The sequence below is a fragment of the Notamacropus eugenii genome, chromosome 1 (assembly GCF_028372415.1).
Source record: "Notamacropus eugenii isolate mMacEug1 chromosome 1, mMacEug1.pri_v2, whole genome shotgun sequence".
Lineage (NCBI taxonomy): Eukaryota > Metazoa > Chordata > Mammalia > Diprotodontia > Macropodidae > Notamacropus > Notamacropus eugenii.
Window position 1 is genome coordinate 420,879,578 of NC_092872.1, and position 24,982 is coordinate 420,904,559.

At 39.6% G+C, this 24,982-nt stretch overlaps 1 protein-coding gene and 1 long non-coding RNA gene across 2 annotated transcripts in view; one reads left to right on the forward strand and one right to left on the reverse strand.

Moving 5' to 3' along the window:
- Positions 1 to 24,982, forward strand: part of SGK2 (serum/glucocorticoid regulated kinase 2) — a 44,377-nt gene that overhangs the window by 12,889 nt on the left and 6,506 nt on the right. Inside the window, exons 5-9 of the mRNA XM_072631462.1 lie at positions 6,767 to 6,850; positions 7,344 to 7,475; positions 9,431 to 9,543; positions 16,811 to 16,847; positions 18,334 to 18,420. Coding sequence (XP_072487563.1) covers positions 6,767 to 6,850; positions 7,344 to 7,475; positions 9,431 to 9,543; positions 16,811 to 16,847; positions 18,334 to 18,420 — 453 coding nt within the window. The remainder of the gene's footprint in view (positions 1 to 6,766; positions 6,851 to 7,343; positions 7,476 to 9,430; positions 9,544 to 16,810; positions 16,848 to 18,333; positions 18,421 to 24,982) is intronic.
- LOC140518910 (uncharacterized) overlaps positions 2,989 to 24,982 on the reverse strand; it is a 33,595-nt gene continuing 11,601 nt past the window's right edge. The window contains exons 3-4 of the long non-coding RNA XR_011972040.1: positions 4,813 to 4,927; positions 2,989 to 3,372 (exon numbers count right to left, since the gene is read on the reverse strand). This is a non-coding gene — a long non-coding RNA (uncharacterized lncRNA). The remainder of the gene's footprint in view (positions 3,373 to 4,812; positions 4,928 to 24,982) is intronic.

A 24,982-nucleotide genomic window follows, 5' to 3' on the forward strand; every position in this document is an offset into this window, starting at 1 on the left:
ACCCTCTTCAGATCCTTTTGTAGACTCTGTGTCCCTCATTTTCATTTCTTAGTGAAGCTGGAAACCACTGCTCTGTGGCAAAAAGCATCTCTCTCTCTCTCTCTCTCTCTTTTGGTTCTGATTTTCTTTCTTGAAAGTTGATAAATTTATCTGACTTTCAAATTGTGTCAGATGCTGCCTTGAGTAGCTTGCAAATATCTTTAGCACTCATTGGGTGCAGAACATGACCCAGGTGCCCAGGGACAGAGTACATTTTAATGATTACACATGTTAGGTTGGAGAGCTTAAGGAGGGTTATGCCTGAAATTCTCTACCATCTTGATTCTTGGCAGTCAATATCTATTCTCCCCACATTCCTTTCTCAATACCCAATAACATTGTTGTCATTGCTGTTCAGTTATTTTAGTTGTGTGCATCTCTTTGTGACCCCATTTGGGATTTTCTTGGCAAAGATGTAGGAGTGGTTTGCCATTTCCTCCTCCAGGATACCTGATAGTATCCCATGCTGAGAAATGATATGAGATGTGTTGGTTCTGTACTCAAGCCTGGGGTGTCCTAAGAGTGACTTGGTTACAGCTCTGACTTGGGATTTCACGTCCCTGGGAGACTTTTGTAGACCTTATCTTTCTGTCTTTGACTGTAAGTGTCAGAGTCCTAATGTAGGGTACTGGCAAACATGGGGTAGCGTCAAACCTGTGGGAGAGCCAACACTACCACTGCTAATGATGATGATAATGACATTTGGCGTTTATATGGTACTTTAAATTTGCAGAGTGCTTTACAAATGCTATCTCCTTTGATCCTGATAACAAACCTAGGAGACAGGAGCCATTTTTGTTTCTCTTTTACAGTTGAGGAAGCTAAGGCAGACAGAGCTTAAATGACTTGCTAGCTACTAAGTGTCTGAGACCAGATTTACACTCTGGTCTTCCTGACTCCAGGCCTAGGACTCTATCACTGTGCCACCTAGCTGCTCATCTTAGCTAACATACTCTGTCTGCCCAGATTTTTTTTTTTTTTGACATACAAAGCTATAACTGGGGAAGAGCATCTAGGTCTTTGCTCCCAGGGCAGTGAAACTGAGGACTCAAAAATTAAACAAATACAATCTTTCAGCATGATAGAAACCTCTGTCGTAACTAATTCCTCCTTCAACTCAACTGAATATGTTTGAGTGATTTCTTAATATTATTTTCTATTTTCAAATTTATTTTGGGATCTTTTGTTTTTACATTTCCAAATACTTGCTCCCCTACCCAGTGCTGAGATTGAAATTAAGGTAAATGGAGGCACAAAGCTCTGAGCTTGATCAATTTATTGGTAAGGCTAGCAGTTAACAATAAAAGGGGTCTCTCAGCCCCTCCGCCAGCCAAAAGACCTTGAAAGAGAACAGATAGATCTTTTTTACAGGCAAAAGGAGGAGCATCCAGAAACTAGAAGCCATCACAGATAGGGAAAGCAATGTGATTGGTTACAAATCCTGAAGCATATGGAGGCCATACTATTGGATGGAAGTCTGGAATGCAGGGCTAGTAACGACCCCTCCTTCCATCTTGTCACTGTGGAAAACTCATTGGTGGTGTCCACCTGCATGGCTAGTTAGCATCACCGAAATAAAAGACCAGATTTTCTTTGAAGCACAGCCAGTGTTGCAGAGACAACAGACCAGACTCCTTGACAACCACCTGCATCCTTCAAGGATAACAGATTTCTTTGACACAAGAATAGAACAGTGATTAGCAGGAAAACTGAACTTCTAAACTTAACTCAGAGATAATGAGTGATTCACAGGAAAGCTGAACTTCCAAATTTAACTCAAGAGACAAATGAAACAGCACTTAAGTTGTTGTTTTGCCACTGTTTAGGAGCAGCTAGGTGGTGCAATGGCTAGGGCACTGGACATGGAAGACTCATCTTCCTGAGTTCAAATCCAAACCTCAGACACTTATTAGCTGTGTGACCCTGGACAAGTTATTTAACCCTGTTTGCCTGAGTTTCCTCATCTGTAAAATGAGCTAGAGAAGGAAATGGCAAACCACTTTGGTATCCTTGCCAAGAAACCCCCCAAAATGTGGTCACAAAGGGTCAGATGTGACTGGAATGACTGTAGTCAGTAGTGATACAAAATGAAATAAATTACAGAATAAAATCAATTTGATTTTCTCAATTTTCACCAACCCCAATTATAGCAACATATGAAAAAAAGGAATAACACATCAGCCATATCTGACAATATATATAATGCTGTGTCCCCTCGTTCCCACCTCAGCAGAGACGGGAGGCTCTTCTGCAGGATCAGCTTTGATCATTAGAATTGCAAAGCATTCAGTTTTGTTTTCTTATTCTTTCCATTTATGTTGTTACAGTCATTGGGTAGATTGTTTTCCTGGTTCTGTTCATTCCATTCTGTATAATTTTATACATTCTGTATAATTCCATACAATTTTTCTTAGACTTCTCTGAACTGATCATTATTTCTTTGTATATCATAGACAGCTAGGTGGGTGAGTGCATTGAGTGCTAGGCTTGGAGTTAAGAAGATCTAAGTTCAAATCTGGCCTCAGATACTTCCTAGTTAGTTCTGAGACCCTGGGCAAGTCACTTAATTGCTATCTGCCTCAGTTTCTTTAATTGTAAAGTGAAGATAATAATGGCACCTACTTTTCAAGGCTGCTGTGAACATCAAATGAGATAATGATAAAGTGTTTAGCACATAACAGGCACTTAATAAATGCTTGCTCCCTCTCCTTCCCTTCCCCATCTTGATTTGCAAATTTAGAGAGAAGACATAGTCTGTTTTACTCTCCTGAAGTTCATTTGGAGTGACTTGCTTCTGGTGTATTTAGTGTAGCTTGCCTTAGCCATCACAATTTACCAGTTTCAGTTCTTCAAGGAGAGCACTGTATTGAAGCCAGAGGTCCTTGGTTCAAATTCCAGTCTCTCCTTCCCCAACAGGTCAATGATAAAAGGATATGAACAGGCATTTAATTTTTACTTTTTAAAAAATTTAATATAGTGTAATTTAGTTTTTAACAATGTTCAATTTCAGATTCTCCTCCTCTCCCAACTCCTTCCCCACCCATTAAGAAGGCAAGAAGTACAAAATGCCTTACAAATATGAAGTCCAGTCAAACAAATTTCCATATTAGGTATGTTCTGGGGGAAAACAGAAAAAGAAAGAAAAACCATGCTTCAGTCCTTCACTGAGTCAATCGTTTCTCTCTCTGGAGGCGAACAGCATTCCTCATCATGAATCCTTTGGAAATGTGGTGGGTCATTGTGATGAACAGTTATCAAGTCTTTCACAGTTGATTATCTTTACGATATTACTGTAACTTTGTAAGTTGTTCTTCTGGTTCTGTTTACTTCACCCTGCATCAGTTCATATGAAGAGGCAATTTTCAAAGGAAGAAATACAAGCTATCAATAGCTATATGAAACAATGCTCCAGATCATAATTATGCAAATTAAAGCAACTCTGAGGTTTCACCTTCCATCCATCAGACTGGCAAAATTGACAAGGAGGGAAAATAACAACTATTGGAAGGGCTGTAGAAAAACAGGAAACACTAATACATTATTGATAGAGCTGTGAATTGGTCCAGTCATTCTAGAAAGCAATTTTAACTATGCCTAGAAACTCATTAAATGTGCATACCTTTTGACCCAGTAATATAATTATTAGATCTAAAAAGATCAAAGAAAGAGGATAAGGATTCATATGTGCAAAAATATTTCTACCAGCAGTTTTTGTGATGTCAAAGAACTGGAAACTAAAGGGGTACCTATAATGGCTGAACAAATTATGATATAGAAATGGAATGGAATGCTATTTTTCCATAAGAAATGATGAAAGGGATGGTTTCAGTGAAACTTTGGAAGTCTTATATAAACCAATAAGGAGTGAAGTGAGCAGAGCCAAGAGAACAATTTATATAACAATAGCCTTGTAAAGACAAACAACTTTGAGAGATGTAAGAACTTTGATCAATAAAATGACCAGCCATGATTCTGAAGAACTGATGGTGAAACATGCTGCTCACCTCCCCACAGAGGTGATAGACTCAGGATACAGAATGACACCTTTATTTTGGGACACAGCCAAAACAGAAATTTGTTTTGTTCAACTATGCTCATTTGCTGTAAGACTTTTGGTTTTCTTTCTTTTCCCCACCATGGGAAATGGATGTGAGAAGAGAGGAAAATAGATTTTTTTAATTAAAAATTTTTATTTGCTTCTAATCAATTCCTTTTGTCTTCTCATGGGGAAAAAAATGAACTCTGCTGTTTACTAACTATGCATCTTTGGTAAATTACTTCCCTTCTCTGGACCTTAGTTTCCCTTATCTGTGAAATGAGGGCATTAGACTAGACAATTTCTAATGTCTCTGCCAGAAATGAATCCTGTGGTCCTATGACCGTCACCTTGGCTGAGTTCTTGTGAAACAGGGGAAGCTGAGGTTCAAATTACCTATAATAAGTACTGTAAACAAAAGGTGCCATAGGTTGCCTTAGTATTATTGTGAAGTTCAACGGGAATTTCCAGAGTGCATCATCGCCAAAAGGATTTGTCTAGGAATTCAGAGGTGTTTAGCCTCCTTTAGGCATCAGTATTGGCATGTAAACTAGCCCATTCCAGTGTCTTAAAGGACCCACAACTTTGCTAGTTTAACTCCAGACAGCTCGCTCTCTCTCTCTCTCTCTCCCTCTCTCTCTCTCTCTCTCTTTAGAGCACCTTCCTAAAAACCACCTTTTCCACCCTGATGACAGAGACCTTACTTTTTCCCAAGGCCAAACCCAAAGTGGTCTTACCTTCCTGGGGGAACAGTACTCATCATCAGTCCTCAATGGTGGAGGCGTCCAGGGGAGATTTCATGCCTTTGATGCATTTTTTAGCAGAATGTGCAGCTGGCTAGTAATAGACCTACTGAAATTTTAAAAAAAAGAATAAAAATAAGAAAAGAGAGTTCCTAAAACATTTTAAAAAATACACAGAAGAGAGCAGAAACACAGACAAGTAGGGGAGCTTTGAAAAATAACATGTTTGATTTGTTACATACTTGAATAGAGAAGCAACCAAGCTACTACATGGTGTGGAATGGTGGCTACGTAGGCAAGCCTCTTTTTCTGCTCTTTGTATCTAGAAATGCTCTTTTGTTCTGGTGTTTCTTAACTTCGAAATAAAAAAAGATAGCATTTGGATATACATGTGTGTACATATATGCACATACATACGTACACATACTCACATGTGTACACACATCTATCAATATGGATCTAGACACAGACATAGATATCAATGTAAAAAGCATGAAATGTGAAATTAAGCGTCCTGCTCAGCTGTCCTTTCTCCTCTGGGTTTGTTGAGTTGGAATATAATAACTGCCAGGCCTAGAGGCCTAAGGGCTACCCGAGTCTTACCTTACCTGTCCCAGGTCTTCGGTTGGCCAAACCGGATAAACGTATGAGAGAAGAGACTTTCCGGAGTCGAACAAGGGTTAGGCTTTATTCAGGGTCCTGGTTACATGTGCAGGGGAAGCTCTTCCTTAGGAGGGAGAGAGAAATCTCCCAAGGAGGCAAGATCTTATGGTAAGAGATTGGAAGTAGAAGTGTAAGTGGGGAGAGAGGGGGAGGGGAGAGCGAAGAGAGGAAAAACGGAGCCTTCTGTCCTGTAAGGGCCCCTCCGCGCTAAGAGCGCCTTCAGGCTTTCCTGACCCTAATTAAGCTCTCCAGCCGTGTAGTTTGCACCTGAATACCATGCCTGTTAGATAACAATAGGTGTGCCCAGATCCGGGACAGTCTCAAGGGTGGGGATGCTCCTCCCATCACGTTTCTCACGGGAAGAGGCGGAAGTACACGAGATAGCTCAGTCTCACTCCTCGATTCCCTGCTGTTTTCTGGGGGGCCTCATGAGAACTCTAAGATTTAGAATTCCCACCTTTACCCGCCCGAGACTGTCCACATGGAATTGAGCTTCCACCCCCAACAAATAACAACAATAACTTAGATTTCTCTATTGCTTTAAGGTTTATAAAATCCTTTTCTCACCACAATCCTTTGAAAAGAATGGTACAAATATTATTACCCTGACTGCTAGCTGAGGAAATTCATGCTTGATCAAGGTAAATGACTTGAGCTGGGTCACATAGCTCTAAGCCTTCTAAGAGCTGAGCCCTTCCCACTACATTGAACTAATGGAATTGTAAATAAGGAAGGAAATAAAATCTAGGATTTACCATTCTTATGAACATGAGAAATAAAATATTAAATTTAAATCTTGTGCACACATTTAGTAGGAATGAGATATGTTTTTCTAAGGGTACACTGAAAATATAACTTTATTGATTAGAAGCCAATTCAGAAAAATAAAATCAAAATATTCCCCTTACTACTTTGATGAGTTTCTTAATACTCACTGGGGCTGTGTGTACCCCAGGTTGGGAACCCCTGATCTGATCCAAATTATACTTAAAAAGAATCCCCAGTTCCACATCCTCTATAAGTGGTAGTCCAGTCTCAGTTTGAAGGCCTTCAGTGACGGGGAATGTGCCATCTTTAGAGGGGACCCACACCATCTCTGGAGGAAGCCCATCTCATTTTTTGATAGCTTTAATTTGCTTCTTTGTAACTTCTACTCATTTCTTCAAGTTCTGCCTTGTGATCCAAATGGAGCAACTCCAATCCCTTTTCCATATAGCAGTTTTTTAGTTACTTGGAGACCAGGTGGCCATCTCTTACTGCTAACCCTTTTGTGTTTCTGATGCAGGTTCTCTTGGCCAAACGCAAGTCTGATGGGAAATTTTATGCTGTAAAAGTCTTACAGAAGAAATCCATCTTGAAAAAGAAAGAGGTAACAGAGCTTGAGTAGTGAGAACTGCAGAAATTTCACTTCTCCATTCTCCCCTTCCCCCTCCATCTGCCTTGATCCACTTCAGCTCCATGAAGTCCATAGAAAGCTGTTAATATAACTTTTCATACTTTGGGTATAACAGCCCAGAACCAGCTTCCTGGGCTTTGGAATTATATGGGTGAGTGTTTGTGTTTAACTAGCTCTAGCTTAGCTTCCTTCTAGGTTGGGTTGTACTTGATTAGGACAGACTCTTCTTGTCCATCCACAAAAGTCTGGCACCAGACAACTGGAGAATGGAGACATATCCTGTTATTCGTCTTTGAGAACTATGTTTGCTTCCCCTGGGTAGACACCACTTTTCAGGGCAGGCTGGAAGCAGCTGCTTTATGAATGGAGATGGGGATGTACTTGTGTTCCCTCTGCTCTGCGTGTCAGGGCAGAAAGTAGTGTAACATGGATATGTTTTTTCCCTTTTGGGTCTGACTCCTGGCAGCAAAATCACATCATGGCAGAACGCAATGTGCTCCTGAAGAATGTGACTCATCCTTTCCTGGTGGGCCTCCGCTACTCCTTTCAGACTTCAGAGAAGCTCTATTTTGTCCTAGACTACGTCAATGGAGGAGAGGTGGGTCAGCAGCACTCTTCAGTGGGTCACATCAGGCACATTTAATATCATAAGCTAAAAGGCTTTGGACTGGAAGGGATCTTAGATATTACCTACCTCAAGCCTCTTCATTACAGATGAAGAGAATGAGACCCAGAAGTCACGGAATTTGCCCACTGTCACACAAATAGTGGGCTGGTAGATGGTGATACAGTGGATACCATGCAGTTCCTGGAGTCAGGAAGACTCATTTTCCTGAGTTCAAATCTGGCCTCAGACACTTACTAGTTGCGTTACCCTGAGCAAGTCACTTGACCCTGTTTGCCTCAGTTTCCTCAAATGTAAAATGAACTGGAGAAGAAAACATTAGTTTAGTATCTCTGCTAAGAAAACCCCAAATAGGGTCAAGAAGAATTGGACACAAGTAATTGACAAAACAACTGCATACAAATAGTGAAAGTGCTAAAATTTGAACCTTGGTACACTGACTCCAAGTTTAGCATTCCTTCCAATATACACCAGAATAGATGGTCTTCCACTGTGCTGAGCCTATCTCAGATGATCCATATGTTCTAAATCTTCCTATTAATGTGGTAATGGATATAAATTCTGGGAGAGACATAGGGGAAATCCTGGCAAGGTGAAAATAGAAGCTATCCATAAAAATCTATTAAAAAATAAAGGTAACAGAGCATGGAAGAGGGGTCACAGGATTAGATAAGGGAAAGTTTTCCAGTTTTCATAATGGGAAAAGAATGAAGTATACTATAAGAAATGATGAACAGGAAGACTTTAGAGAGGCCTGGAAAGACTTATATGAACTGACGCTAAGTGAAAGGAGCAGAACCAGGAGAACTTTGTACACAGCAACAACCACAGTGTTTGAGGAATTTTTCTGGTAGACTTAGAACTTCATTACAATGCAAGGACTTAAAACATTCCCAAAGGTCTCTTAAAGAAAAATGCCTTCCACATCCAGAGAAAGAACTATGGATTTTGATCACAGAATGTAGCAGATCATTTTCTTTTGTATTACATTTTGGTTTGTTTTATGATTTCTCCCATTCATTTTAATTCTTCTATGCAACATGACAAAGGTGAAAATGTATTAAATAGGAATGTATGTGTAGAACCTGTATGAAATTGTATGCCATCTCAGGGAGGGAAGAGGGATGGAGGGGGGAGAAAGGGGGCAAGAGGGGGAGGGAGGGGGGAAAGTCTAAGTTATATGGAAGTGATTGTAGAACACTGAAAGCAAAACAAAACAAATAAAAAAAAGAATAAAGTATGCGAACCTTAGGGCAGCAAACTTCACTTTGATCCTTGGCAAACAGGTAGGCTATATTATTTAAAGGGTATGAATTTTGACTTCTGGAGACACAAAACCTTAACTTTGAATTGTGTCATTTATTTGAAGGAATGACTATAGTGGGGGGAATTTTGGGTAGGTCCAAGAAACCTACCAGCTAAGTGGTGGAGTAGATTAGAGTGCCAGGCCTGGCCTCAGGAAGACCAGACCTGGCCTCAGAAATTTACTAGCTGTGTGACCCTGGGCAAGTCACTTGACCCTGTTTGCCTCAGTTTCTCCATCTCTAAAAAGAGCTGGAGAAGGAAATGGCAAACCACTCCAGTATCTTTGCCAAGAAAACCCCAAATGGGGGCACAAAGAATCAGATGTGATTGAAAATAACTGAACAACAACAAAAAAGAATCCTTTCATAACCTTGGGAGGTGGGTAGGTTGAGGAGGAGGTTTTCCATTATTATAGAAAAGGCCAAAAGCAAAGCTGCCCACGTAAATCTGGTCTCATTAGCTCCTTAATTTTAACAATCGACCTAACCATCCACAGCCTCTTACACATTTCCTATTATGCAGAATGTGATTACTATTGGCCTGTGAGAATTAAAGATGATTGATAGAAGTGCTTCCTACATCATGCAAAGAGATGCTTGCTTACTGGCTATTCTTTCCTCCAGCTCTTCTTCCACTTGCAGCGAGAGCACTGTTTCCTAGAGCCTCGAGCTCGATTCTATGCCGCCGAGGTGGCCAGTGCTATTGGCTACCTGCATTCTCTGAACATCATTTACAGGTAGGCTTTCTTTAAACACATGAGAATAAACATTATAAGAGATTTTGAATTTCTTATAGGCTCAACTGAATTGTGCTCTTAAAAATCTTAGGTATAGTTTATTTTAAATGTGTTACATTTAACAATATAATGAATAAAAATGCCCTAACTTTTTTTTGCTTCCCCTGCTAAATTTCTTCTTTATCTAGATCAGCAGTTCTCAAAGTATTTATCTGGGAACCCTTGGGAGTTCCCAAGATCTCTTCAGAGGGTGCGTGAAGTCAAAGTTGTTTTTATAATAATAGCAAATTGTTTTGATTTCTGAAATTTAAATATAAACAGATATAATCCACATAAACAAAAGCTCTTTAAGAGGTCCTTAGTAATTTTTAAGAGTTTAAAGGGGTTTTGTGACCAAAAAGTTTGAGAACTGCTTGTCTAAATGTTTACTAACCATCCCTGTTAATAATACATTCCTAGTTGTTTACAGTTTTTCTCTCACACAACTTGGGAGGTTGGGGGGAACAGCACCCCTATGATACAAAATCCGCATAAAAATTTTTAGCCCTCCCTCCATACTGGAGAAATCTGAATTTTTTCTTTTTCTTTTATAGGGTGTTTACAGTACCTTATTATATAATCTGGGTTAAGTATTTGGTCATAGGCTATATGTGGGTCAATGTTAAGTAAAAATACTTTTTATGTGTCATCTGCTGGCTTTTGTGTCATCTGTGGCTTCATTATCTTTCCCCCTAAATCTCCCAAATTTTCCTATTACTGTTGAGAGTATCATCTTCCTCCTAGACCTCAAGGCTTATGCGTGCCATCCTTAACATCTCACTATCTCAAACCCTCCCTCATCCCATTTCCAATCTGTTGCCAAGGCCTGTCGATTTTACCTTTACAACATCTCTCATATATACCCCCTTCTCTCCTCTGATAATTCCACCACTCTGGTGCAGGCTCTCATCACCTCACCCTTGTGCTATTGCAATAGCTGGCTGGTGGGTCGGCCTGCCACTCAAGTCCATCCTGTATTCAGTTAAAGTGATTTTCCTAAAGTGACAGTCCAAACATGTCACACTCTTATTCTATAAGCTCCAGGGGCTCCCTGTAATTTCTAGGATGAAATGTAAAATCTCCTGTTTGACCTTCAAAACACTTCATAACCTAAACAGCCTCCTGCATCTTCCAAATTTCTTACATCTTACAACCCTCCACATTTTCTTCCATTCAATGACACTGACCTCCTGGCTGTTTCCAGACCAAGACACTTCATCTTTCAGCTCTGGACATTTTCTCTGGCTGTCCTCCATTCCTGGAATGCTCTCCCTCCTCATCTCTTCCTCCTGGCTTCCCTGGCTTCCTTCAAGTCCCAACTAATATCCCTTCTACTGGAGGCCTCCCTAATTCCTCTTCATTCTAGGACCTTCTCTCTGTTCATTATTTCCTATTTATCCTGTGTATAGCTTATTTATATGCTTATTGTCTTCCCCATTAGAAGGTGAAGTCTGGGAAGGAAGGGTCTATCTTTTGCCTCTTTCTGTACCCCCAACACTTAGCACCGTGTCTGGCCCCAGGCAGTTACTTTATAAATGCTTACTGACTGATGGACTACTCAGACCCATATCCCCTCTCACCGTCTGTGCTAAATAGCCTCCTAATTGTCCTCCCTGCCACCAGTCTCTCTTTTCTCTAGTCTATCTTCCACACAGCTGTCAAAATAATCTTTCTGAGGCTCAGGTCTGATTATATCACCCCTGCAAAAGTAAAAAACTTTTAGTGACTTCTCATTGCCTCAAAGACAAAATATTAACTTCTCAGTCTGCCATTTAAGACACTTCATAATTTGGTTTCAAAACACCTTTCTAAACTTTTTTTGGATTGCTCCTCTCTTTTTTTAAAATGAGTTCAATTCAAACATTTATCAAGTACCTCCTGTATGAATGACGCTGTGCTAGGCCTTGAAGAAAGACACAAAATTTAAGATAGATATTATCTTGCCCTCAAGGAACTTACAAAATGATATAGGGATGAGAACACCTCTAACTAATATAAAAATATTATAGAGTCAGTGACCTCCATCTAAGCTTTATTTATTATAAGGCATCTTTTTTTAACAGTTGCCGTTGCCACCATCCCTTACCACATAATTAACATCAGCAGTTCTCTCAATTAAAAGGCCTTCCTTTAATGATGAAACATTTCACTTATTATTGAGTAGTTCTCCACAGAGGTTTGTTATTCAGTCATGTTCAGTTCGTAATTCTATGGGGTTTTCTCAGCAAAGATACTGGAGTGGTTTGCCATTGTCTTCTCCAGCTCATTTTACAGATGAGGAAACTGAGGCAAACAGGGTGAAGTGACTTGCCCATGTCACATAGCTAATAAGTGTTTGAGGTCAGATTTGAACTCAGGAAGCTGAGTTTTCCCAACTCCAGGTCCAGCACTCTGTCTACTATGTCACTTGTCACAACCATTTACTCCATTCAAGTACCTATGGGGATAATCATAATAACTTGCATTTATATAGTGCTGCAAGGTTTTCAAAGTACTTTATAAATATCTCATTGCATCTTTGCTACAACCCTGTTTGACAAATGAGGAAACTTAGGCAGACAGAGGTTAAGTGACTTGCTGAGGGTCATGCAGCTAGTAGTGTCTGAGTCTGGCTTTGAACTAAGGTCTTCTTGGCTCCATGGCCATTGCTCTTTCTCTTGCATCACCTAACTCTCTCTTACTTTGAAGCAGGGCACCTCTTTGGGATAGAGAATTCACTTCAGATTTGCTGAATGCCAATATGACTAAGTCCCTACCAAATACCAGTTCCACAATGAACACATTACAAATAGCACAGAAATACATTTATTCAGATCATAGCAAAACAGAAATCAGAGAAAGTATATATAGGAGAATATAAATCAGACAGTACCGAGTGAAGGAGTTCTTCCATTGGGCGCGAGATAGTTCAGTTCACCTAAGAGAACCTACATCTCCCCAAGGGGAAACTCCTCCAAGTCTCTAGTTTATCAAGCTGGGGAAGGGAACATGATGGCAATTGTCCATTCCTCCAATGTCTTTCAAAAGTCTTTTCCTTCAGCAACCTAAAGTAGACTTGGCCTCTACTATCTTCCCTCTAAAATCTAGAAGCCAGAAGCATCTGGAGTGTTTCAACTTTGAAAAAAGATTTGAAACTTGATGAGCCCCCAAATGGAACTGGCCCTGAAGAGTCTGGAAGAATTTCTGAAAGCTACTTTAGAGATATTCTATAAGATGTCCCTGTTTTGATTACTTGGTATCCCTTTCCCCCCTCTCAGTTTGCCAGTCTTCAACTAGACTTTCTGCATGACCAAAAACATTGAGCTAAGATTCACACATCTGTGTGATCTGCATTCAAATCTGATTCTGTATCCTATCAAAATTCCATGTTTAGCCACATCTTCAAACATCAGTTAGTCTTTCTTCCACAGGAAAAGCTTCATACCATATGGTTTGGTTTACTCAAGACTTTTCCATTCCCAAACAGTAAATATGGGATCAAGGAATGCAAATATCATAGTGTCAACATTTTCATTGTTTTTATTATGAAAACAAAAAAGATGAAACTTAACGATAGTTTACTTGGTCTTTTGCAGTCTCATCTCCTCATAGTTGGATAGAATGTTTCTATCTAAATGGTCAATAGTTGGGCCCAACACATTCTGACCTCAGTACGATCTTTGTGATCTTGGTCTTTTCATGAAAAACTGGTTTTGTTGGACCACTATAGCCACTCTGCTTCCTGTCATGGCCTCTTTTTCCCCCTAAGGCAGTCCTTCCATTCTCATTCTGTGAGGTTGGTGCTTACATACAGTACACTGTTTTAGTAAATTCTGTGAATTTCAGGTACTCTATTTTCAAGCCCAAATGGCCTACTAGCTATTTCTAAGCTCAGCATTGCTTCTTTAACTTCTGTCTCCCCATTCATTCACTCCTTAAGTCTTGTTCTTAGACTTCTGATCTTTTTTCTAAGGCTCTAATCAGGGGCTACTTTCTCTGTAAAGCCTTAATTCAATCTCTCTCTCAAATTACTCTATATTTACTTATCAGTGTACATGTTTTACCTCCCAATAGAATGAAGGCCCTGGATAGCAAGGGCTGTTAGGGCTTTAGCTTTGAATCCCCAGTGCTCTCCATATGGTGATAATTTTAGGCATGTTTGTTGAGTTGAATTAAACTGAACCCAGCTGGGAGCATGGTTTGTTTTTTGTTTCCAGGCTCTGATCCTCCGTAGAGTGACATTTTTTAAAGTCTTCTTGCACTGATTTCCATCAAGAAAACAAAGAACAGTATTTTCTGATCCTTACCCTCTGAAAGCTCTTATGATAATCAGTGGTAATGGGTCTGAAGGATAATAATTAGGTTGTTAGCTCTTGGTACAAGTAGCGCTTGTGTCTTATGTTCATCATTTTGCACACAGTTGGTGCTTAATAAATGTTTATTGGATTGAATTAATAACAGTTCATTTTGTGTACAGTGTTTAATACAGCTTTAAAATTATTTTCATATTATTATCTTATTTAATCTTTATAACCACCTTGTAAATTAGGCAGACCAGATGCTTTTCCCATTTTCTAGAATAAGAAACTGAGGCTCAGAGACTCAAGTGACTTGCCCTGGATTACAAGGCTAATTTGTGATGGAGCCGCCACTAAAATTCAAGTCTCCCGAATACAAAGTAAACATTCCTTTTACTATTCTAAAGGTGATATCTAGAGATTTAAAAAATAGTCAGGGAGGCATGTTTTCTCTGTCTTTATAAAGGGCTTTTATGCAAGTAACTTAAGGTAAAAGGAAGATGTATATGTCTTCCAGGGAGGACAAGGATTCTGGACTCTCCTAACTGAAGGGGAAATTGGTCTAGGTCTGGCCTTGAGAGTCTCTTTGGGAACTAAAAAAGAGAGTGGGGTTGGGATTAGGACTGGGGTTGAGACCAGGTTTTTAGAGTGGGTGGAGCTGGAAGCGATTTACAAGAATTCTACTTATCATCCCTTCCCCTGTTTGTTAAACCAGCTATATCTTCACCAGCTTGAGCTGGAAACTGTGCATTCTTAGGATGACCAAGCATGACCAAGCAGAAACTTGATTTAGGAACTCCACTGATGCTAAGAAAATGGCAATATAGTGAGGCCCAAAGCCATATTTAGTGCTGGCCTGAATTAAAAAAACCTTTGTTCAGTCAAAATCACCTCCCCACTTGGAGCCAATTTTATGGGATTGAGCTGCCTTCCATTTTGTTACTAACCCCTAGTTTCACATCAAACTGTTCCGTGTGTCAATTTTAAAAATAGGTTTTTGATATGTACCACCTCCTCTTTTCTACTTTCCCTATTTGCATTTCTGGATGGGGGTCCCCAGAAGGCAGTTGCTTCCTAATGTTCTAAGGGTAACCCTGGGGGTCTGTAGGCCTATCACTATATATAGCTCTTGATCTTCCCATTAACAATTAGCCAGTAGACAAAACTGGCTCTGAGTAAAGTCATATATTCAAATGATACAGGAATAACAACAGTTCAACCTTTTCCTTGTAAACCTGGGGCACATTCTCTGTATCATATCCATCAGGATGGTAGGGATAAACTTAAAAAGTACAATGGAAATGAGTCACATGAGTAAGATACATATGTGACAAGAGTAATTCACAACTCCTGGTGTTAACAATCATTTCTCTTGTTGTAGATTCCTTACATTGAAGGAATCTATAGGTACAGTGGATAGAGTGTCAGGTCTGGAGTCCGGAAGACCTGAGTTCAAATCCAGGCTCAAGACACATCCCAGTTCTGTGACCTTGGGCAAGTCACTTAACCTCTTAGTTAACCACTTAGTTAACCCCTTAGTCCCTGAAGAAGGAAATGGCAAACCATTCCAGTATCTTTGGCAAGAAAACCCTACAGACAGTTTGGGTCATGGTGTTATAAAGAGTCTGACACAACTAAACAATAACCCACAAATAATGATGATAAAAATAACCACCACAGCAATAATGATAACTACCATTTACATAGCACTGGAAGGTTTGTGAAGCATTTTACAAATATTTCATCTGAGTCTCACCACAACTATGGGAGGTAGCTGCTATTGTTATCTCCATTTTACAGATGAGAAAACTGAAGCAGGCAGAAGTTAAGTGACTTGCCCCAGGGTCACCCAACTAGTGAGTATCTGAGGTTGGATTTGAATCAGGTGTTGCTGACTTCAGGCCCAGCACTATCCACTGAAGTTTGGAGTATTAGGTCTTTAGGGTTCCTCTACTGCATTTTGGGACACAGTGCTGGGGATCTTGGAGCCCTTAGACTTGGGCTGTCCTGGACCCAGTGCTTCTGTGCTGTTCTGGCGCTACTGTTCCCATCTATGAATTAGCCCTTATTTTTCTGTCCTTGAATGAGACTTCGTCACAAATGTTAATATTAAATGAATGTCTGAGGTCATAGATGTGAAATTGGAAAGGAATTTAGGGGGTTTATGACATTTTTCATTAATGTCATGATTTTCCTACATGATTAAGATAGAAACAATTAGCCTGGCATGCTTAGATAAAATTGGGCAGTACAGGAGCATAGACTGAAAGTTGGAAGGGACCTTGATAATCATCCAGCTAATTTCTCCATCTTACTTTACAGACAAGGAAAGTGAGGCCCAGAGGTGAAGTAACTGGCATGAAGTCATGCAGAAGGACAGCTAGCTTTCCAACCTGGGTCATGGGGTTCCACATCCAGGGCTCCTTCCCCTAGGAGCCTGCTTCCCTTCAGCATTATGTCTGGCTCTGGTTTCTGCCTCTGTAATTCAAACCTGGGCTGAGAAGGAGGCACCCATGGGTGGGTGAAGGAGATCACTGACTGTGCTTTCCTTTGTTTTGTTTTTCATTCATCACATTTTTATACATAGCCCCTTAAGGTCTTCCAAATGCCTCCTTCCAAACATCCCATGAGGGAAGTATTTACGAAATATTATTTTCCCCATTTTCCCAGTGAGGAAACTTGAACTCAGAGGCTAAGTGATTTGCCAAAGGTCCCCGAGTGGCAGACCCATGATTTCACCCTTTGTCCTCTTTCCCCCATTATGCTGGCTGTACTTTTCCTAAATTCAATTTTTAAAAGCACTATGTGACTATTATTCAAAAAGACACTGGAGATGCAAAGATAGCAAATGACATAGTAGTCCCTGTTCTGAAGGAACACAGTTTACAGGGGAATTTAGGTGGCCTTAATGACAGCAAAACAACAAAAATCTCCTTTCTCATTTTCCACAGGGACTTGAAACCTGAGAACATTCTCTTGGATTGCCAGGTCTGTATAATATGTGTGTGTGTGTGTGTGTGTGTGTGTGCACATGTGCATGTGCGTGTGTGCTTGCGCGTGTCTGTGTGTCTGTGTTTGGGTGAGGTGAGGTTGGTGTGGGATGGTAGTGAGTATTAGGATACTTGCTAGCTGGAAACTCATGCACATATCAACACTTGTGACTTCCAAGGAAGTCAGACTTTCAATGCTAACATGGCAATTTAGGAAGCTAGAGCAAAGGCTTTTTCAGTAACACATTCCCAAAAGGATTTATTTGCTTGATGTCACAGAGGAGGCAGAGTCAGAACTCACACTGCCCTGCCTAGCTCCCCATACCTCCACCCCTACCATCATGGTGATGCTTTTCTTAAATTCTTTTAAAAATTTTATTAAGCACCTGTTAATATTAAGACTAAAGACTTCCTCTGATGACTCATTGTAGTACAGAGGTGACATGGCTTCTTAAAGACACTGTCAGGCACAGTCTACAAGTTAGCTAGGTGGTTCAGTGGTTAGAGGGCTGGACTTGGAGTTAGGAAGACCTAAGTTCAAATATGACCTCAGATACTTACTAGCTATGTGACCTTGGGCAAGTCACTTAAACTCAATCAGCCTCAGTTTCCTCCTCTGTAAAATGGGATTTTAAGAATACCTACTTTCCAGGGTTGTTGGAAGATCAAGTGAAATAATAATTGTAAAGCACTGAACATATAGTAAGTGCTATAAAGATATTAGCTATGATGATGATGATGCCAGTGATACACAAGCCTTGGCAATGCCATTCAAGTCAATAAACATTTATTAAAAGTGCCTGCTTTGTTCCAGGTACCACCCCAGGCATTTGGAATTCAAGGACAAAACTCTAACAGCCCCTACCCTGTGAGACCCTGAGGGGATGTTCATTCCATAGGGAGATGCAATAAGTCTGCAGACAGCAAGACAGACACAAAGTAGTAGGTATAAAGCAGTTTCAGGAGTGCACGCCGGACATGGGGATCTAGCCTGCGTAAGGACATGGAGGCGGGTCCTGGAGGCAGTGTAAGGGGGTAGGAAGCACAGGCTCTAAAGTCAGAAAGCCTGCAGATGGATCCTGGCTCCCCTACTAACTAACTGTATGACCTCTGGCGAGTTACTCAGTCTCTGGGCCTAAGCTTCCTCAAGACACGGTTGGATTAGATGGCCTCTAAAGTCTCTTCCAGTTCTAGAATTACCATTTTAGGACTGAAAGGCTTTGAGTATGGGCGCAATGATTATCCTCCATGGACTAGATGAGCTAAATTTAGATAGGCTCATCACTGGAGGGTTGATCATCAGGGGATAACATTAGGGTTGGGGTTGGGGGTGGCAAGGGAGGAGGAAAGGACCATAATAACTCAAAAACAGTCTAGACAGGTATGAAAAGGTTGAGAAGTGGGATTAGGATAATTGACTGCAAAGGACAATTCATCCATTTACAGTGGAATTTTCCAGTTTCTTCTTGTCTGTTTCTCTTTAGGGCCATGTTGTGTTGACTGATTTTGGGCTTTGTAAAGAAGGAATGGAGCCAGAAGAAACCACATCCACTTTCTGTGGCACCCCTGAGGTATCAAACGAGAAGTTGCTGTGTCTCCTCAGCCATCTACAAGGGCACAAACCTGAAAGCTATTGGAATAGTAGTTGATCGCTTGCATGTGTTAATAGCTAAAGTTCAACTTCAACTTGTCAACATTAACTGGATAAAAATTGACATTAACCAGAAAGATCTGGCTAATGCTGAATCTTGTGAACATTTAACAGGAAAGGATTTTCTCTATAACTAGGTTTAGAATGGTTTCTCCCTAAGACTTTAAATGTTAATAATTGCCAGTTTTGAGTTGTACTAATTTCCCATTAGCAATGTTGTAAACTTCTGTTTTTTCAAGGTCTCACAATAATTGGATGTTTCTATAGAAGATTATCTGACCCTTGTTGACTTTAGGATTTGGACTTTTGCTATAAGGTGTATATACATCATTATAGTCACAATGGCCCTCTTTTATCTGGTAGTAAGGGAATCTTCCTCCAAATCATTGGAGGGGAACAGAAAACATGAGCTTACTTCAGGCTCTCCAAGTGATTTCCCCTTATTTTGTCATCTCATGTTGTTTAGGCCAGTCCCCAAAACATATGACTACTATCTTATTCAGATATAGCAGTAAATGGAAGTCAGTTCTGACCCATGAGCTTGTTCTGAGGATATCAGAGTCAGTATGGGAGATCTGTTCAGTTGCTCATCAATGAAATTGTTTCCCATCTCTTTCTGACCTGCTGCAGGCCACCTTGATACTTGGGCAGCAATGAATTGTGAGATTATGGGTTTACCATGCCCAGTGACTTCTCCTTTTTACTTTCTTTCTCTTCTTTTTTAAAATTTCTTTTAATAAATGCATAGAAGGTTTACTATGATTAGCCTGAATTGAAAGACAGAGATAGTAGAAAGAATACTGAGTCCTCAACTGGGTCTGAATTTTAGGCCTACATCTGGCTGTGAGACCATAGGTAGATTCTCTTTGAATCTCCATTTCATCTGTAAAATGGGGAGGTGGGAGTGATGATCTCAAATATCCTTTCCAGATCTAAAATGAGTGAAAAATCAATTGTTAAAGTGCTTACTACATGCCAAGCATTAGGGATACAAATATAAGTAGCAGAGATAGTTCCTGCGCTCAAGCAGCATTCCAACAGGAGAGGACAATACATAAAAAGGAGGAAGAGTCAGAAAGGAGGAAGGTGGAGATGAGGAGCGCCAGAGTGGTGCTGGCATGGATTGAACATGGCAAGAGAGGATGTGATGACTTGTTTCTAAGCTAGATAAGGTGAAAGCTCACCTATCAGAACCCAGAGGCAGGAGCCCCAGTCTGGAAAGGGACAAGTTGAGGAGAGCCAGAGGGGTGGTAGAATAGTTTGGAGCAGGTGTTTATACATTTGCTCCCTGTTTGTGGCTTTTCTTTGGTCCTAAAACAACCAGGCTGTCCTTACCAGTATTAGTCCTTTCCCTCTATGATGGAAGATATGCATGGAAACACAGTTTAGTTCACTACTGGGATGATTAATCCAATTTCCCCTCATTTCCAGTGCTGCTCTGTCTCCCATGGAGTGCTCAATCAGTGATCCTTACAAGGATACTCAGATTTCTCTGATATACTTACCATTTATTTAAGAGATATTTATTGAAGGCAATAGGTGCTGGTCATTGTGCTAGAAGTTGTGGTAGGTACAAAGATAAATCCCAGTCCCTTTGCTCACATTTCTTACAATCTAGTAGAGAAGCTTTGTGAAATAAGACAGATATGTGAAGAGCTAAATTATAATAAGACAGTATGTAATAATTTGCATAAGAGTGGTATAGGCACTTCATGGAGGGAGCTGGGGTGATCAGGCAAGGTGATCTAGCCCTGGAGTCAGAAAGACCTAAGTTCAAATTTGACTTCAGACATTTATCAGCTGTGTGACCCTGAGCAAGTCACTTAACCCCAATCGCCTCCACCCCGACCCCCAAAAGGAAGCAGGACATTTGAGCTGGACTTTGGAGTCAAAATTTTGATAGAGATAAGGGGAGGATATTCTAAGCAATGAGGATGGAATGAATAAAAATCTGCAAGTAGGAAAAAGGAAGGCACATTTGAAGGACACTGGGCAGTTAAATTACTCACTGCAGTAATCTGAGTAATTCTCTGTGTGAGTTCTAGGAGTTCTAAAATGAGATGGAAATTTGATCAATTTTTCCTGCCTATTTCAATTCCTACATTGGGCAGCAAAGATCTCTCCAAATGAGTGGGAAAAGAATAATGAGAGGAACTTAGCATATGTACTAGATGGGGCAAAGAAGAAAGCCTATACAGTAGATTTACATGTTCAAATGAGATTCATTAAAGGATATTTTGTATGGCTGGCCAGAGAATGGGGGACCCTCTGATGGAGGTGCTTACAGCTTTTTACCTTGACACTTGAAATTTCCCCCAAGCTCAATCCCCCCAAATACTCAGTAAATGTCAATGGCTTGCTGTTGTCTCTGGGATCAAATATAAATTTCTCTCTTTGGTATTTAAATATATTTCATAGAAACCACAAACTAGATACTATGAAACAATCACAACCTTTATAATTTAATAAGATCTATTATCACAGTTCAGTTTGGCCAGAGCATAGGGTTCTTTTACCAATTCATCCATCCATCTATCCAACCATTTACCCATCAGACATTTATTAATGTATATTCTAAGTTAAGGCTACAAAATTAGTTTGATTTAGATTCAAGGGAACTTTGAATTATAGATTAAGGAAACTAGACTTTATCCTGTAGGCAGCAGAAATCACTAAAGGTTTTTCAGCAAAGATATGATCAAAAGAATGACTTCAGAAGAGTTTTCTGTAAATGTGTACAGAATGGATTTTAGAGAGGATTTTTAGATGGAGGGAGAAAAGACCAATTAGAAAACTATTTTATTACTCCAAGTAAGAGGTAATAAGGGCCTGAAGCAGAGTGGTTCCAGTGAGAATGGAAAAAAAAAGTTGGTATGATTTTTGTGACATTGGTGTTTCCTTTAGAAATTATAATAGGAAACAAGAATTCCAAAGCTTCCTTGGAAATCATTCCAGTGACATCTGTCCTTTCGTTTGGGGACCAAGAAAGAATTTGGAAAGGTCATCTAATCTATTCTTCTGCCTTTAGTAAATAGTTCTTTAATTTATCCTAGTCAAAGAAGCCTCTCCTCTTTTAAATAATATCCAGAGATATCCAGCCTTCTTTGATAACATATTCCCTCCCTAAAAGCCTCCTATAAAGGAATTTTTTCCTTATATCTATCCTAGGTCTTTCAGATTGGAGCTCAAATTTGTTTCCTCTTTTTCTAACTCTTGGGCTTTGAATGAAATTGCTACCAATAAACATTAATTGATTTTATGTGACAATGGAGTTGAAAAGTGATTGATTTTCATTACCATAGTGATTCTTCATATGCTTGAATCACTCCCCAGTTTTCTCTCCTTTCACTAAATAATGTCTTTTCCTTTCATCTTATTCTTGAAATCTTATTTTACAACCTTTAATCATCCTTATGGTCTGCTCTGAATCCTCTCCACATTCCTAAGTTGTGGATAAGATATATGTGAGAGGTGGAGATATATGTATGTGTGTGTATATACATTTTATATATATACACTTCATTTAAACAAATGAAGAAAAGAGGAAGTTCTTGTACTTCTATAAATCTCCTCTACAATGAGACAATAATAACTGATAAGTGCCAAGGGCATATTGGAACCTGGTTCTTCCTGACCTGAAGTACTCTGTCCTCTCTGTACTCTTATGATGACTTTTTGTTGTGGAAAACTATTCAAATCCAATGAAAATAGCTGCTTTTGTATGATGAAGCAGATGAATGTTATCAAAAAAGAATTGCCCAGAATTGTCAGGATTTCCACCTAGCTGTGTGATTTGGGCAAATCACTTCATTCATGTTGACCTCTTTTTCTTTTTTATTTGTATAGTAACGGGTATAAACTAGATAAACATTTCTAAAACTGTATTCTACAAAACCCTAGTGTGATGGCAGCCTGAGAAATTTTTGATGTTAGCAATATTTCTATGGATCAAAATTACTTAATAGATGGTGAATTTTCTAGTATGAAGATGGCCTTATTTTCCTTCATTTCACTTTAGAATTTCCTCAGCTCCATGTTATCTTAGTGATATTCCACTCTTAATCTATCTCTCTATCCTTAGATCAGTAAGCATCCTGACATAGACAGGGAGGCCTACCATCACAGGTTCTTAAATTTGCATTTATAAAAGAAGAGGCAACTTTCGAAGTGTCAACAATCACTTTGATTACATTCAACATTCAGAAAAATATAAGCAGAGAGATAAAGATCAACAGACAAGGCTCTTACTGCCTGAATCAAAGCAACATTGCCATACAAATTACATACATCCCTGGATTGAGAGCTTTGTGGAGCAGGGTGGGGCTGTCCTGAAAATACGCCACTCAGAGTCTCAACCAAGTAATCACGAGATATTTCTCATGAGCGAACCCCCAAAGTAAAATGCTAACCTCCCAGCATATATAACAAAGACTTGGCTCCTGATCAGCTCAGTCAGCAGGCATGAAACCCACATGACTCAGCACAGCTTCAAACCCTCAGGACTCAAAGAGGGCTGAACCCTCAGGTGCTCACAATCTAGCCTGAGCATGGAAAACAACTCCAAACAAACCAATCCCACTTTCCTTGCTGTTACAATCCTCTTCCATGACCAGGTTAGTTGGGACTGGTTGAGCTTGAAGTTCACCAGTAAATCAACAAATGTAGTGAACACCTACTACGTGCTGGGCACTGCATAGATCCTGGAAATATGAAGACAATCAAGAGACAGTCCTTGCCCTTAAGGAGTTTTCTAATGGGCTCTGACACTCCATTTTAATTCTAGAATATGACAAAATAAGCAAGTCTCTGGTCCTTTCTACCTCCAGGATTCCCTTCAGCTAGGTTTTTTCACAAGCATTAAAATAGCCAAAATAAAACAAGGATTTTCCATCTTTTGTTGCAAATTCTAAATTTTTTAAATTTAATTTTCTTTATTTTAGGTCTATATTCTTTCCCTCTTACTTCTTCTCCTGTCCCCTCCCTCCCTATTACAAATAAATTTTAAAAAAAATATATAGCTCAATCTGCATTCTAAATCCATTACCTCTCTGTTTGAAGGTGGTTTGCATGCTTCATCATGAGTCCTCTGAAATTGTAGTTGGTCATTGCATTGTTCAGAGTTTCTAAGTCTTCCAGAATTGTTCGTCTTTACAGTATTATTGTTATTATGTAAACTGTTCTCCTAGTTCCATTCACTTCACTTTGCTTCACTTCAAACAAATCTTTCCAGGTTTCTTTAAAACCATCCCCTTCATTGTTTCTCACAGCACAACAGTATCATATCACGTTCATATCTTATTTTTGTCATAATAGATACAAGAAGTGCATTGATATTTCCATTTTAAAAAATCCTTTGATAACAGAACTCCTCTGTGACAGAGATAGCCTGGGCCTTAATGGTTTGGGGAAAGAACTGATCACCTTAGCATTGTGTTGGTGGTACCTACTGAAAGGGGGTGGTGGTGGTGCAACTAATATTTTGTGGTCGTACCAGGGCACAGGTCATCAGAGCAGTTCAGGAGCGAGGGAATCCATATTCTAGAATGTGTTCTTTGTTAGAGCTACATGAGCCAATTGTCTTGTCAAAGAGCCTAGGGTCAGAAGTCAGGAGATCTGGGTCCTAGTCCCATCTCTCCACTGACCCTTTGTGTGAATTTTGGCAAATCAATTCATTTTGGGCTTTAATTTCCTCAGTCATGAAATGTTTGCTGAATGAATGATTAAAAGATAGGGATAGCTTAGTCTAGGATCTCAGACTCAGATTTTATGTTTGCTTCAAGTTTGTCACTAAACTATTTGTATTTTCTTCCCCACTACACTATGAATTCCTTGAGGGCAGGTACTGCATCTTATTTCACCTTTGTATACCTTGCACTTGACACAGGACCAAGTTGATGTTTAATATTTATTAGGGTTTATTTGTTTATTGAGTTTATTTGTTGGACTGAATCTAGCTGAACCCTCACTAAATGAAATGATTCATCCTTCAAGCACGATGCTTTCCAAAAAATCTGAAAAGACTTTCATGAACTGATACAAAGTGAAGTGAGCAGAACCAGGAGAACATTATACACAGTGACAGCAATATCATACAATGAAGAACCGTGAATGACTTAGCTATTCTCAGCAATACAATGATTCTAGACTATCTCAAAGGACTCATGATGACAAATGTTATCTGGCCCCAGAAAAAGAATTAACTTTGTCTAAATACAGATGGAAGCATGCTATTTTTCTCTCTTTCCTTCTTTCTTTTTTCTTCCTTTATTTTCTTTTTTCTTTCTTCCTTTTTTTCCTTCCTTCAAATCTTCTTGCATGTAATGACTAATATGGAAATGTTTTACATGATTGCATATGTATAACTTATATCAGATTGCTTACTATCTCAGACAGAGGGAAGGAGAAATAGAATTTAGAAGTCAAAACTAAAAAAATGTTAAAAATTGTTTTTACATGTAATTGGGCAAAATAAAATATTTTTT